Source organism: Helianthus annuus, chromosome 7 (genome assembly GCF_002127325.2).
Source record: "Helianthus annuus cultivar XRQ/B chromosome 7, HanXRQr2.0-SUNRISE, whole genome shotgun sequence".
NCBI lineage: Eukaryota > Viridiplantae > Streptophyta > Magnoliopsida > Asterales > Asteraceae > Helianthus > Helianthus annuus.
The window spans coordinates 4,618,228-4,633,946 of record NC_035439.2 but is presented as its reverse complement, the minus strand read 5'-3'; the positions used below and the strand labels follow the sequence as shown (position 1 = coordinate 4,633,946).

The window sequence follows — 15,719 nt, the reverse complement described above, 5'->3', positions numbered from 1 at the left end:
ATTTTTTATTTAAGTTTACCCATTTTTTCTTTAAATTCACTTACTTAAATTATTAAATGTATTCAATTAATTAAATGAGTAGATAATTAATATAAGTAATCAAGTAAAAGTCTTGACGAGTGTCGACCATTCTGCATACATAAAAACATTGTAATAAAAACTACTGAAATTAAAAAAAAAAAAACTACCAAGCTACTAAAATCTTACTATTATAATAAACAAAATCATGTGGGAACACGTGTCGATTGTTGAGGGACTCTTTGGATGATTTTCCCGCCTAATGACACTCGGACCCTTTGGGTAAAATAATCCGACCCGGATAATTGGTTTAATGATACCTACTTTTCATTAATCGCGTCTCCCGCATTCTAATGGCGATGACACTGTTCATATGATCCAACCGGTCGATCTTCCTCCAATAGGTAATCTTTTCATTTGCTCCTGCCCAAGTTGAATTTATATTACATATTCTTTGCTTTGTTTTAATTATTTCTACTTGATTTATCTTAAACATTCATATGTTTGTTTATTAGGGTTATTCCGATGACATTCTCTGTTTCACCCAAATCAATAAACATTGATATGTTTGTTTATTAGGGTTACTCTGATGTCATTCTCTGTTTCACCCAAATCAAGGTTAGTATAATTGTTGCAATTTGTTATTTAATTTTTACTACCAGATCTATGAATGTTATAAAATCATTTTACATTCATAGATTAACAAAATGATGAATACTAAAGATAAGTAGTAATTAAGTATGCCATGAAAGTGAACCCCTCAGACATCATTCTCACCACCATATATCACCACACATCCCTTCAACACCAAACAAATTGCAACAAGTTTGGGGCTATAAGCCTGTAAATGGGCGGCGAGTATGGACGATAGGTCGTGGGTTGTTGTTTGCGACGGTTGTGATGGTAGTTAATTGAAAGAAATCTGAACTCAAGAGACAATTTTCTAAATATGTTTCTGAATTTGGGTACACGAATTTTGTTTTTATAGAGCGGCCACACACCTGTGTTCTAATGATGATTGTCATATCAAGAGGTTGCGGTTGGGTTTTTAGGAGTAGCGGCATCGGTTGTGTCACACCCCGATTTCCACGTGTATCACCGGTGGGCCCGGTGGGGGATTACCGTGACGTAGTTGGCAACAATATAGTCAAACCACAATATATGAATGCACAGCGGAAGCATAAAGATAAATATAATTCAACCATTTACTGTAATATCCAATTGTATCACAAGTAGTTGAATAGTATCCACAGGATGGATCAAATAAATAAAAATATTGTTCAACAGATAGACATCAAGCTTGCGAGACTTCCTTAGATGCTAGGGAGCTACTACCAGCCAATTACGTGTAGTACCTGCACTTAATCTTTTTGGGAAAATACGTCAGTTTACACTGGTAAATACAATCAACTGACTCATTTTGTAAAATGGTTGAAAATTGGTTTGGATGCACATGGCATAAACATGTTTATTTAACTTGGGAGAATTATTTAAAATTATAATCTTGTGAACGAATTACATGTTCCTTCTATGCGTTCAGTAGCCCGGATCCTGTCCGGGTTAAAGATCAATAGACACACCACATTTGCGTAAAACCGAGGTGGGTAAACCATCGGCTAGGTCTTTTAATAATATAGACATAATACCGGGTGTACGCCTACACCCGACTGTCAAGGTCGTGGCCATTTCGTAAAATGATGCCAAGGATATCCGGGACATGGTCATTAACCCCCCAAAGGCTTTTAAGTAACAAGACTGTTTAAATGAGCCGATCAAACTATTCAATTAACCACCTAAGCGATGGAATTATTTGATGCTCAATCAAGCGGTATTTTATATACCGTAACCCAAGCCCGTATAAGGGAAAATAAGTTAAAAGTATTTACCTTTGCAAGTATTATCCTTAATCAGTTAAATCACAGGTATCTTTTACTAGGGCTCCTTATTCTGGAACGAAGGTTTAAATTAACCTATTAGAATCCTAACGGGTCTTTATATTAGCCGTAGCCTAGACCGGTTAGTTTCGAGGGATAGGTACGGTTTAATCGCGTGAAAGGCGAAAACCGAGAATGGAATGTGATTCTGACCCAACAAGCTCGGAGACTTGTTTTATACGGGTTTAATATTCACACTCTGGATTTTGGGGTCAAAATGATATGGTTTGACCCATATCAGCTAATCTAAGTAAACTAGTTACATAAGCCAAACCGTGCGCGCAATAGGCGCAACGGGTAACCGTAGGAGTCCTACACTGTTTTCCTAAGTCAATATACTTTAAAGAGGTTGTGGTATCAGTAGGATACCTTCCATAATGCCCGTAACGAGTTTTAGTTCATTATACGCCCCGTAGGGGTTTTCTGGTCATTTTAAAGACTTTTAAAGGGGATTTCTGAGTTCTACAGGAAACCTGAGTTTCCTGATCAGTTTAACAAGTCTAAAATATCTTATTTATTATTTAAAATCAGTAACAACTGGAATCGGGTCAAAAGACCTTGCAGAACTCAAGTTTTGGCCGAAAAGGGCATATTCGGTATTTACCGAACCGTAGCCATAACCGCAGGTTATGAGCAGGTTAAAATTTATTAAAAATCCTTAAAAATCCCAAAATATTATTTTATTACAGTGGGTAAAAGTTTCGGTGACGAAATCTTGGTTTAGGTAGGCGTTATGCTAATTGCGCCGTTTATTACAAAAGTTTACTTTAATTGCGCTTTTTAGCATAACTCCTATTCTAGACCTCGGATTGACGTGAAACTTTAAGGACATGCTTAGAATTTAGTAAGCAAGGTTATGATCCCTTCACGTGTCCGAAATACTCGTTTTATTTTAAAAAGGGCGTTACGGTCAACTTTTAAGTAATTAGCGGAAATGCGTAAAAGACTCGGACAAACAACGAACCGGTCACAGAGGTTTATACCATCATGTAACCTGGTCCTAAGAGAGTCCTAAGGCATATCTACATTGCACTAAAACGGGCCAGAACTGAGGTCAAAGCAAAAGTCAAACTTTTGCGACATTCGGTTCCGAACCGGGTTAATATAGCAAATGGCCGAATCAAGCGAGCGTAAACAAGTTTATATACTTATTATCATGTTTTATGAGTGTCTAAACAGGTTGCATATCGTTTACATTACAGATTATGCAAGAATCGCAAAAATAGCTTTCTGTTGACTTTTTAAGTACGCGTTTGACTCGACATTTGAACTAGTTGGAGTGGTGATCATGGGGAACCCTTTCAGAGGTTTATTACCCACATAAATACCAACACATAACCACTTTTGATTCGACAGAAGACTGAGCCATTAAGGATTTATCTTGAAGTCAAACCGTAGTTACGACGGTTTGATTTTTAGCTACATTACTAAGTAAAACTTAAACCACAAAGGAATTAAACGACTTACAGAAGCTTGAACACGAAATAGGATGCTAGAATAAAGCTTGGAAGCTCCAGAGATGATCAGAGAAGTGTGTTTGAGGTGTGTTCTAAATTGTGAACAATGAGGTCTATTTATAGTGCAAGACAAGCTCTTAGATCATCACACATTGGTCTACAAGTGAGCATGGATGATGGGCAGGTGTCCTAAGGTGTTATGGGTCGAGTAGGGGGGCGCCCATGCCTCTGGAAAACCCATCCATAATTGTCTTGCCGCTTAAAAGAGCCAACAGCCATATTTCTGTCGCTGGGCGTTGCTTACGGACCGTATGGCTTAGGCCTTGCGGTCCGTAAGCCTGTGGCGGATCTAAATCAATCATGCGCTCCCTTACGGTCCGTAAGGCATGACCTTTACGGTCCGTAAGGGGTTAAGAAACAATCTTTTTAAATCTTTTTACAATGATTACCAAAATCTTGGTAATTAATAACCTGACCTTTCGGGTTTGAAGGGGTAACTTTGCGATATGGCCCTCGGTTAATTATAATTAAGGACCTCGCGTTATTTACCCGTGTTGTTAAGCCCCCGGATAGTTTACTTATTATCCGAGAAGCCTTAATTTATATAGTTGACGCTTTTAACCCCTCTCGTACGAATTTGGTCATAAGTTTCTCGTTTTAAAACGGAACTTCGCGGAATTTATATATTATATTCTAGTGAGCGTATTTTACTGTTACAAGGCTTTGGGTACGTCAAAGGGTCACTCAGAGGTATAATCAAACATGTTGACACCGTTAACCCCCGCAGCTTGTAATCTCTCACTTTCTTTCGCGTTTCGCTTCCGTACGATCCATGATTTATTCGTTTTAAGGTACGAGCATCTTTAGGGTTACTATACAGTATACTTACCCTTGTTTGACATTTATAACCCTCGAATTTACATACTTTCAAGGTTTGTCAATATTAGTCCTTTGTTAAATATTAAATGCCACGTGTAAACTCAAGACACGTGTCAATACATTATTGGACTCAGAATTTCGAGGTGTTACAGGTTGCTTGAGTGGTAAGAACTCTGTTGCTTCTTTTTTTGCTTTTCTAAATGCTGAACGAAGATTAGGGGTTTCATTATAACTTATCTAATGGAAATTAGGGATTATTGAGGTCAGATGGGGCTAGGTCATGTTCACTGATTGGCTACCTGAACTTTACCTAAGTTTTTCCCCTTCTAGCAAATACTTCACTTATATGTCCATGGATCGTCGCTAATCTATCAGGTTATAGCATATTGATAACGTTTGTTGTAAAATGGGGTGGCGATGAATATTGTTGAACGTTGACTTATTGAGTAGCATTGGTTTTCAGAATTAGGTTTTAGACGAATGGTTGTGGTGCATTGTGTTTTAGATGAATGGGGGTGTGAATCTTGAATCTTTATTTATAGACTAAATACAGTTCGTTGGTCTTAATTCTTGACAGGATTAGTAGGTTTCATAGGTTGAATACACAAGTAAAAACAATATAAGTTGGGTCGATCAGATCAATCAGACACAAAATTATAGGATAAATATGTTTTGAGGGTGAGGGTATCTGATAACCAAGATCCCAAATGAAGAGGTAACTTGCTTTTGGATACCAAGACGGTAAAAGACAAAAAAATCTTTCAAGGGTTTCTGTTAATCTGTAATCTTTTGTTTTGTTTTCTGCTGATTCTTGTGAATAATTTTTCTTTTTTTTTGGTGTAACCCATTTGGGAGGCGCATGCAACAGTTGTTTGGCTTGACAAAAATTATCACCCTGTTCGTATTCCACCAGATGTGAGATCCAAAATTGTCCCGTTTATTCGTCATGATGTACCCAATTGATGAATCATATCAAAAAGGTCAGACAAACACTTTCGAAGTATTTTACAAGATATATCTTTTTCAAGAAGGTGAAGATTGTTATATTAATATATTCATATCGTGTTTTTTGTTTTTAAAAAGTTACCTTGATGATTAAAGTTTTGTGTTGATTTATACTTAATGAAAATCTTAATACTTAAATGACATTTAGATGCAGTCCATAAACCGCATGCTTAAACTAAAAGTACTAAATTTGGAAAATCGACATTGATGATGTTCCAGGTATATGAGACTTTGATTTATAAAGGTTATTTCTCTTTATTGTCGTCTTTTTTTATGTTTTTAGTAACTATGACGCATTTCATTAAACTGGGCATTTACATAATATATGTTTTCTTTATATGTTTGTTAGAATTTAGGTTATTGAGGATGATGTTCAGAAAAAAAAAAAAGATGAGCACCTTCATAAGCATGATCATCATTACCACCATCATGAGTTATTTTACTCAGTTATGCATAATTGTTGTTTAGGAGTAATGTTTTTTTTTCCTGTTCAATACTTCATGATGATACCCATGACCCTGGGTATCATCGGTTAGCATAATTTGTGACGGGAGCTTAGATCTTGGAAAGCCAAGATCTAACATGGTTAAGTTACAAAGGTAAATACTTCATGTTTGTTGTAATACTTTTTCAAACTTTCTCAACTTTAAAACCTACTATTATTTTTTTAATTAGTTTAGCATCTCTTAAACATGTATTCACTCGTGGAAAGTTGAATGCGACACTTTCAAGAGTAGAAGTAAAATTACTAACATTAGATAGAGATGGTTAAGTTACAAATTAAAAGACAAATTTATATGCAAGGAACTATTTAGAGATTTATGATTACTTTATAAGACACTAGGTTAGAACCCCGTGTATTACACGGGTTGAATAAATGTAATTTTATATATTAAATAATAAAAACTTATATCTTTATGAACCTTGTATATTGTACGGGTTAAATAAATGTAATTTTATATATCAAATAATAAAAAAAGTTATATCTTTAAAAGCCATGTGTATTACACAGATTAAATAAATGTAATTTTGTATACTAAATACTAAAAACGCTGTATCTTTAAAAAAACCGTGTATAATCGGGTTGAATAAATCTACCAAATAATAAAAAATTACATCCGTAAAAACCGCGTATATTACACGTGTTGAATAGATATAAAAAAGAGTTATATCTTTAAAAACCATGTGTACTACATAGATTAAATAAATGTATTTTTTGTATATCAAATACTAAAAATGTCGTATCTTTAAAAAACCCGTGTATAGTCGGGTTGAAAAATCTACCAAATAATAAAAAAAATTATATCCTAAATAAATGTAATTTTGTATATTAAATACTAAAAACGTCATATCTTTAAAAAACCCGTGTATAGTCGGGTTGAAAAATCTACCAAATAAAAAAAAATTATATCCTTAAAAATCTCGCGTTTTACTCGAGTCGAATAAACATAATTTTGTATACCAAATAACAAAAAAGTTATGTTTTTAATAAATTAGGATAACATTTAATATTAATTTATTATTTATATATTTAATATAAGATAAGCAGATAAGAGAGGTATTTGTTTTAAAAATATATTAAATTAACAATTTAGATTTGAGGATAATAATTTATTAAAGTATGATAGGATTTAATATTAATTTATTATTTACTTATTTAGATAATTATAAATTTAAGGATACCTTCAATGAATGACACGTGTCCAAAAGTTGGTTTCTTTTATTATAGTAGTTAGATTTTGACTTGTAATTGTAATTTTTCTTTAATTAATGTAATATCTAATTTAATTTATCTTTATTTTACTTGTATATTTATGACTTACATAATTTAAATTGTTCCATCCGTGTATTACACGGGTAGATAACCTAGTTATTTAATAAATGAAGTACATATTAAATGGGTGAATAGAACAAATGCAAAATTATGATTGAGTTGTTGAGTATATTAAATAATTGGTTGGTGGTGTAATTCGGTTGAGTATATTAAATAATTGGTTGGTGGTGTAATTCAATTTGATTATGACAGAGAATAAAAAAAACATATATATTTGAAATAATGGCAACCTAAATATAAGACTAGGGGGTATGGGGCAGGGGTTGGGGTTGGGGCGTCGGTTGGAGGGAAACGCTCAAGTGTGGCCTCTTGGGCGGGAGTTTAAAGCCGGGTGGCTAAAAAATATTGATGTTCTGTTTAGTTATTTAGAAAATTTATATTATCATCTTGGATCTAACAAATCCATTTTCAAAGATGGAGCGATGGCGGCCAAAGGTAGCTGATTCCAAAAATGCTTTATCCAAAGGTACGTACGATTGTGTTCCGGAATGGTCTAATGACAAGTGTACGGAGGGGGTCAGTGTCTCTTTAGCTAAAAACTGATTCACATTTTTAGGATTTTGTCTCATGTCATGTTTGTATAATGTTACATGAATCCGGATGAAAACGTTGATGATATTTTGGAATTTGATGACATTGGTACCACAAACTTATTGATATCTTATCTAAAAGATCTTTTCGATTACGGGGGTTTGGTGTCGGTTTGGGAGCCGGATGGAATTGGTTAATTTTTGATTCTGTAAGGTTGTTGTAATTGTCTTTGTGTTTCTGTCTTTTTTTTGTTTTTTTTGTTTTGTTTCCCAGTTTCTAGCTGTCTCTTTATATATAAATATATAAAGTGTTTTGCCGTTCAAAAAAAAGATCTTTTCGATTATGTTTTTTCTTTTAACTTTTTTTTTTGAAAGGGGAACTTCAATAAAAAACAACCTTCGACCCAAACGGGTAAAACACCAAACAACAACAAACACCCCCGGCATTAACTAACAAATGATTTAAATCCACAACAAAGTGAACAAACACAAAAAAGTGTGCCTTGAACTATCACCTGTTTATCTTATTTGCTTTTGATACTTTTGATTTCTTGGCGACAGAGGTCGTGGACCTACTTAGTCGAGTTCAAAAGGTCATGTATAGTAATGTTATGACCCCGAGATCTATGGACGTACCTTTTTAAAAGACTTAGTTTTGCTATTAAAAAAGGGGTAGCGACGCAACTTGTTGCCCGTTTACCATCTATCTCGATGTAAATTCAAAACATGTCTAAGATGACTATAGGAAATAGATATCACCAGGCCAAATATTGGTTAATTTTATAAAAAGTAACAAATCATGACTGGAAATTGGATATTGCAAAACTGTTAATTAGTGAAAGCACGGGCAGAGATGAAGCCAAAGGCCGGAAAGAAACTGCTGAAAGAAGCCGAAGCCGTAACCGCTGATAAGAAGAAGAAGAGAACGAAGAAGAGCATGGAGACGTACAGGATCTACATCTTCAAGGTGTTGAAGCAGGTTTATCCTGACATTGGAATCTCCAACAAGGCGATGGGAATCATGAACAGTTTCATCAAAGATATCTCCGAGAAACTCGCTCAGGGGAGTTCCAAGCTTGCAAGGTACAACAAGAAGCCCACCATCACCTCACGGGAGATTCGGATCGCGGTGCGCCTTGTTCTTCCCGGTGAATTCGCGAAACACGTTGTTTCTGAAGGCACAAAGGCGGTCACCAAATTTACTAGCTCTTAGGGGTTTTAAAATATTAGTTGTTTTAGGGTTTCGAGTCTCTAAATTTGTATTTCATTGAATCTGTTTGTTCAGTACAAAGTTAATGAAATATCATTTGTTTTCTGTTTCTAATAATTTGTTTAATTGATTTGGCTGTTATTGATCTGTTGTTAATCTCAGGCATAAAAACTGATCTTTCCACCGGTTATATATATGCCAAAACAATATATTGCTAAGGCCATGAGTAGTCATAAGGCCCTTTGTGGGGCGTTATGCGACAAGTGGCGAAACGCGTAAGAGAGTGGCTTTATATAACTTGAGTGTGTAATGGGGTTATATATATGGAGCTTTATATATATGTTTGTATGTATGTATATGTGTGTGAGTGGGGAAGGAATGATCACGTCGTGATATTAATTTCGGGACCAATATTTCAAACCCCCATGGCGCCGCCCGTAGCGGTGGTTACTCGGTCAATATCTGTCGCAACCCCCGATCCCTAATTCCCCAGGAGCAGGCGGCCGCGAGCCAGTTTTGGTGGTATCGCGTATTGTCTAATTTGGCAGCGGAATTTTTCATCGGGACCGTAGTTAGGAAGTATTGGATCAGAGTAAAATACCACATTTTCATAATATTAAACACATGGGATAAAACCCAAGTTTGCATTACACACATTTTCATAGGAACAAATCCTATTTTATTTAATAAAAACCATCTATTTCATTTTAGATAACTTTATTGCCACTTTTTCAAGCCTTCAGTGCTGTCAAGCTGGCTTCTATTTGGCTTTCACAGTTTGTTACCTGAAAAGCGTTTTAAAAACATTTGTCAGTAATTACATTTGTTTCCAAGTTATAACAATTAACATCCATGGTACTGTCAGACCCAACTTGTGGAAATGTTACTCCTTGACCAGGTGGTAACAAATTTTGTATACAAAACCCCAACATACTCATGATAATTGTATTCTTACAAATACTCAATAACTGCTTAATATATAATTAATTAAGTGAGGTTTTGTAAAAACAGTTAACAAAAAGTTGGATCAACTCACACTGCTGTCTTAGATTTTCCGTAAGGGTTTCCTGGTGACAATCTATAATTTAGACAAATGCACACGTGTTAGTATAATAACCCATTTTAACATTAGTAATACCCCCCCCCCCCCGAGACGGCATTCCAACGACTACGTCGGGCAGAACCACGACAGCCGTTACGGAACCCTAGATCAATCAGGCAGCGTATCTAATACGTATCCAGGGGTTATAATACTTACAACGGATCAGAACTTCGCTATTTAGGGGGGTATTGGACTCGAGTATAATGCCTATGATGTGAGAATTCGAGATACAGAAAAGATTTTGAACGATTTGAGTTGAAACCCGAGACCTCCTTTATATAGGGCCTGATTTCAGCTTTTATGCCGCCCGCGTAAATGATAACAATGGGCTACGCCGCCCACGTCAAACCCAGGTCAACGCGTAGCTCGTCCAGATCAGCGACTAGACTCGCCACGATGATGACATGTGTCATCACCGGGCTGCGCCACCTTTCTGATCTTTAGCGGCCCGCGTAAGACTCTTAAGAAGTCTACGCGGCCCGCGACAAACTTAAAAATTCAATTTTTTAATTATTTTTGATAATATTTAGGGTATCCAGGGCCCGTTTTCACGTATGGGGTGTATTTAGGGACATATTGGAATATTTTAAAATATATTAGGGTGTCGGATAATATTCGAGGGTGTCGGTTTTCTTTAAGGTTGTTATAATATCGGTTTGATGTGTTACAGTACCAACGTTCGTTACAACAACTGAAAGAGAAAATCTAAAAACAAAGTTGTGGTATACCCAAAAGATATGAACATACGTTGTGGTATAAAATCAATTCATATGTTAATCAGTACCATTTTTTGTCATTAGCGATATGTTGTTTTATTGGAATCAGTCCAGTTCATAAGTTCATATCCTGGTACCCATTCACAAAAAAAGGGTAAATTACATTTTTCGTCCTTTATGTTTGTAACGGATTGCAATGGATAACCTTTAACTTCAATAATTACAGTCACATTCTTTTATTTGGAAAATATGTTGCATGTTTCATCTTTTACCCAAAACCCACTTAGAAAATTAAGTTAGTTTCAGATCACATGTTTAGCACGGGCATTTAAGTCCATTCACCTCACCTATCAACTATCCCACTATATATGAATTCCCCCTTTTTCTCCCCCAAATAGTTTTTATCAAACCTGCAACTCCCCTGTATTCTCTCCCTCTCTCCAGATGAAGCAGGCCACCTTCCTATCGATCAACTTCCAAAATCACTAGTTGCCCACTTCCTTCACACTCTGCCTTGATAAATAACACCGAAGCATCTGTGATAATAAACTTTTCTTCCACATCAGATCCTAGCCCACACCCGTCATTTTGAAGAACCTTCTCGATTGCAGGCGATTTAAGGATGGAATTAATGGGTCCTTAACTTTGGAAAACATCCACATCATCATGGCACCAACCTTTTAGGCGCATTGGACAAAGCTTAAGCCTCATACTCCCTAGGTAGACCTTGCGAAAGCCTATTGTTGTGGCGGTGGTCAACCAGAAAAGTTTCAGAGATGTCTGAATCTGATGATGAGGAAAGGCCAAAGGTAATTAATTCAAAAATTGTGTCAACCGGAATAGTTTCAAAGATTGTTTTAAAAATGAGTGCTGATCTATGAGTTTTCTGGCTAAAAAATATTGATGTTCTGTGTTTAGTTATTTAGAAAATTTATATTATCATCCTGGATCTAACAAATCCATTTTCAAAGATGGAGCGATGGCGGCCAAAGGTAGCTGCTTCCAAAAATAAGCCTCCTGCAGATATGCCAAAGCCTTCTTCTGCAGATCCTCCTAGACTTCCTGCATATATGCCAAAGCCTCCTGCAGATGAGCCAAAGCCTCCTAAGCCAAAGCCTCCTAAACTCAGTGCTCCATCCACAGGTTGTGTTCCGAAATGGTCTAATGAACAAGTGTACGGAGAGGGTCAGTGTCTCTTTATAGCTAAAAACATTTTCTTTACGGCTAATTTCTTTAATCCTCTGACATCTGTGGGACTTGAACCCAAGACCTTCCCCTTTCCAACTTAGGTGTTATTAAAGGCTTTGCCTTTGCCTTTATAGCTAAAAACTGATTCACATTTTTTAGGATTTTGTTTCATGTCATGTTTGTATAATGTTACATGAATCCGGATGCACACGTTGAGGACATTTTGGAATTTGATATTGGTACCACAAACTTATATTTAAAAAGATCTTTTCCATTATGTTTTTTCTTTCAACTGATGAAACTTATATTAACCAAGAAATTACGTCACTATTATGAGATTTAAACCCACAACAAAGTGATCAAACACAAAAAAGTGTGTCTTGACAACCAACACGTGTTTATCTTATTTGCTTTTGATACTTTTGGTTTCTTGACTCCAGAAGCTGTGGACCTACTTAGTCGAGTTTAAAGGTCATGCATAGTAATGTTATGACCCCCTTGGTTTTAAAAAGCGAGAGGCGCACAAAAGCGACGAGGTCTAAAATTGAGGCGCGAAGCGCAAAGCGCAAAAGCGGTGGGCTTTTCGTACCCGAGGCGCAATATGTTTATATAATTTTTTTTATATATCCCATACATATCCCATAGGTTTTTAGCTTTCTTTAACCAAAATATAGCTATAAGTACGGCTTTAATTATACCATTTTAATTACATGTACAAGTCAAAAAACCCAAGGTACAACATTTTTATGCAGTAAAAAGCCTAAGGTACATGAGGCGCGCGCTTCAAGCCAAAAAGCCCACAAAAAAACATCAAAAAATGCGCTTTTTTTTGTCGCTTCCTGTAATTACACAGGGCGAGAAGCAAAAAAGCCCCAAGCCCTGCGCCTTGCGCCTAGGCACGCCTAGGGCGCGCTTTTTAAAACCAAGATGACCCCGAGATCGATGGACGTAGTTTTTAAAAGACTTAGTTTTGCTATTCAAAAAGGAGTAGTAGCGCAACTTGTTGCCCGTTTACCATCTATCGAGCTCAATGTAAATTCATAACATGTCTAAGATGATTATAGGAAATAGATATCATTAGGCCAAGTTAATCTTATAAAAAGTAACAAATCATGACTGGAAATTGGATATTGCAAAACTGTTAATTAGTGATTCTTTATAAATTCTGATTTCTACATCCACTGTCTAAATTCAATCCTTTCATTTAACAGTATCTTCTGAATGTTCTTCTTTGGATACCGGTGAGTCACCAAGAATTCATGATGTAACAATCGATATTGACTATGAAGGAGGAAGACCATGGCTTGGATCTGATGGTATTCTTCTTGAGATCTTGAAGAGCATTGTGTATGGAGGTTCAATGGCGGTGATCACAAGCTTAAGTGTCGTAGCATTCGCAGCTGCTTCTGATGCCACAACACGTAAGTTTTGATTTGTTCTTTTTCTAGTGATTGATATTTGTTAAATATGACACACGTCGTTGGTATAAATGATAAAAAGATGGGATGGATACCTGTTCCGGGTCAAATTAGGTATATTACTAGATCGATTAACCTATGTGGCCGTAATATTGCATGTTCGGATGGTTGTTATTTGTATAGTTGGCAAAATAGGTGGAATGGGCAGCTTGGCTAAAATCATATTGCAGCATCATAGGATACTTTCAACTCATTCAAACGTGTTTAATCAGTTATCTTTTAGTCATATTATTTTTATTCATATTTAACCCCTTAAAATTTAGGAAAATTGGTTTTTAATAAACCAACCTTTGTCCCGTTGGGTAAATAATAATCTTACCTACGTAATTGGTATACAATAATCCTACCTATCAACATGTTGGTACTCAATGAACTTCCGTTAATTTTTTTTTAACTTAAGTTAGTTTTTAAGTTTTATTTATTACACAAACAGTCCCCTGTAGTTGTAATTTACTAGTTTTAACTATTTTAAAACTAGTAAATTACAGTCCCTTGAGGTTTTTTTTTTGTTTTATAAAATAGTTAAAACTAGTAAATTACAACTACAGGGACTGTTTGTGTAATAAATAAAACTTAAAAATTAGCTTCAGTTAAAAAAAATTAACGGAAGTTCATTGAGTACCAATATGTTGATAGGTAGGATTATTGTATACCAATTACGTAGGTAAGATTATTATTTACCAACGGGACAAAGGTTGGTTTATTAAAAACCAATTTTCCTAAAATTTACTAAACCTTATTGGTTTACGGTGATATTTTCTTGGTGACACGTGATAAATCTTTTGGGCCTTGTTTGATTTGTTAACCTAGATTGTTTCCATCACACCATATTCGTTTGATATTTAATCTTAACAAATAATACTTCAATATGCTTTAGTGAGCATCATATCTTTGGCACTCGCAAGTCTTGCTGGTGGGTTCTTCTTCATCAGACATAATGTGAGTAAAACGTTATTGTTTAATCATATCACAAATGTTTACTAGCAGCACTTTTAATCACAAAAACCATATTCGCAGCTTTGGGAGCTTAGAGACGATTGTTACAAGTTTGACAATGAGGCCAAGTACAAAGAGCTACTTGGAGAAGTAAACTTTTTCCCACTACATGTTTTTTCATAATACTATCCTTCGTCGTGTTCGGGATGGTCCCACCAGTTGCACACGGGTACTCATTTCATGAGACCAATGACAAGGACTTTACAGTCGTAATAGTTGCAATTGCGTCTCTTGTATGTGTATCATTATTGGCAATATTCAAGGCTTACATCAATAAGTGCACATTTTTTGAGTACATTAAGACCGTGGTGTACTATATTACTACCGCAGTATTAGTGTCAAGTGTGTTTTATGTTGCTGGGAATCTGCTTACGAGGTTCATAGAGGAGCATGGATTTTTTGACTTGAGTTCGAGTGGTGGTGTGTCTCTCCTCCCACATGCCATCATCCCATCTCTAGCATCTGTCTGATGTTTGAGAGTAAAGAGCAACATTGCTCATATTTGTTTCGTTATTCGTGATTCTAATGTGAGAGTAAAGAGCGACATTGCTCATATTTGTTTTGTTATTCGTGATTATTTGTATTATTTCAATTGTTCCTTTGCTTGAATTTGCAAGACAAGAATGTATCATTTATACAACTGATTAACAATTAGTGATCTGGACTGCACACTTAAAAAATTGAATTGATTGATAATTGCCGCACCTTTTAATCAACCTGCACCATTTTGTTTTACACCCAAAAAATATATTTTTATGAATTTTATAATTCCCAGGAAATTCCATTTATATTACTCAATGGATACCCTTAAATACAATTATATATGGCTAAACATAAAAATAACATAAAAAAAAAAGTTACATATATAATAAACAAGTATTCCAAATAGTACATTTTTTCAGATGAAACACAAACGTATACATACGTGTTTGGGAAATAAAGCTCATAAAAATTTTCAAACCGACCCCTTCATACGCTTTGCAACCTGAACTGACTTCTTCAAACCTTCCAAGCCAATCCGTAGAAACCGCCTGACAAAAAAGTAAAGAGTTAAATGCTAAAATGATCCTTGAGGTTTTGTCACTTTAATTTAAAACTGAAACCTTTTGAATCTGGGCCTGTGGTTTCACTTTTGTTGCCATTTTTATCCAAAATCCAATCTGGGTCTGATTTTTCAGTTAATCACATGCCTTTTGGTCTTTTTCTTCCCTTTTAATTAATGGCAAAATGGTCTTTTAACGTATTATTATAACATATTAAAAAATGAAAAAAAGATTGACCTTATAAATAGAAACGTATCCATCTTCTTGATTTCTCTCCAAAGACTTGCAATTGAACCCTAACACTATCCTTGGTCAATTACCAATTCAAA

The 15,719-nt window shown here is 35.4% G+C and overlaps 2 protein-coding genes across 8 annotated transcripts; both read left to right on the top strand.

Moving 5' to 3' along the window:
• The first annotated feature begins 353 nt into the window (after positions 1-353).
• Positions 354-8,964, top strand: LOC110867730 (histone H2B-like). Of its 6 annotated transcripts, none has more exons than XM_035975516.1 (4): positions 354-422; positions 534-636; positions 7,542-7,593; positions 8,494-8,964. In XM_035975516.1, exons 3-4 carry the CDS (start codon positions 7,542-7,544, stop codon positions 8,868-8,870), a joined length of 429 nt encoding a protein of 142 aa, XP_035831409.1. In that variant the 5' UTR covers positions 354-422; positions 534-636; the 3' UTR covers positions 8,871-8,964. The 6 variants fall into 6 exon arrangements, 3 of the variants coding, with proteins under 3 accessions (XP_035831409.1, XP_035831411.1, XP_035831410.1); XM_035975518.1 differs by having other exon boundaries at positions 363-422; positions 598-636; XR_004863173.1 differs by lacking the exons at positions 7,542-7,593; positions 8,494-8,964 and adding an exon at positions 5,157-5,406.
• Positions 8,965-11,063: 2,099 nt separating this feature from the next.
• Positions 11,064-15,007, top strand: LOC110867731 (membrane protein of ER body 2). Of its 2 annotated transcripts, none has more exons than XM_022116736.2 (5): positions 11,064-11,494; positions 11,657-11,828; positions 13,085-13,294; positions 14,229-14,290; positions 14,369-15,007. In XM_022116736.2, exons 1-5 carry the CDS (start codon positions 11,462-11,464, stop codon positions 14,468-14,470), a joined length of 579 nt encoding a protein of 192 aa, XP_021972428.1. In that variant the 5' UTR covers positions 11,064-11,461; the 3' UTR covers positions 14,471-15,007. The 2 variants fall into 2 exon arrangements, with proteins under 2 accessions (XP_021972428.1, XP_021972427.1); XM_022116735.2 differs by having other exon boundaries at positions 11,657-11,870.
• The last annotated feature ends 712 nt before the right edge of the window (positions 15,008-15,719 follow it).

Coding starts and splice junctions, on each gene's coding strand:
- LOC110867730 (XM_035975516.1), top strand. CDS start 7,542: ATGGAGCGATGGCGGCCAAAGGTAGCTGATTCCAAAAATGCTTTATCC. Junction 7,594..8,493: donor CAAAAATGCTTTATCCAAAG/GTACGTACGATT, acceptor ACTGTTAATTAG/TGAAAGCACGGGCAGAGATG.
- LOC110867731 (XM_022116735.2), top strand. CDS start 11,462: ATGTCTGAATCTGATGATGAGGAAAGGCCAAAG. Junction 11,495..11,656: donor ATGATGAGGAAAGGCCAAAG/GTAATTAATTCA, acceptor CCATTTTCAAAG/ATGGAGCGATGGCGGCCAAA. Junction 11,871..13,084: donor TGAACAAGTGTACGGAGAGG/GTCAGTGTCTCT, acceptor TTCATTTAACAG/TATCTTCTGAATGTTCTTCT.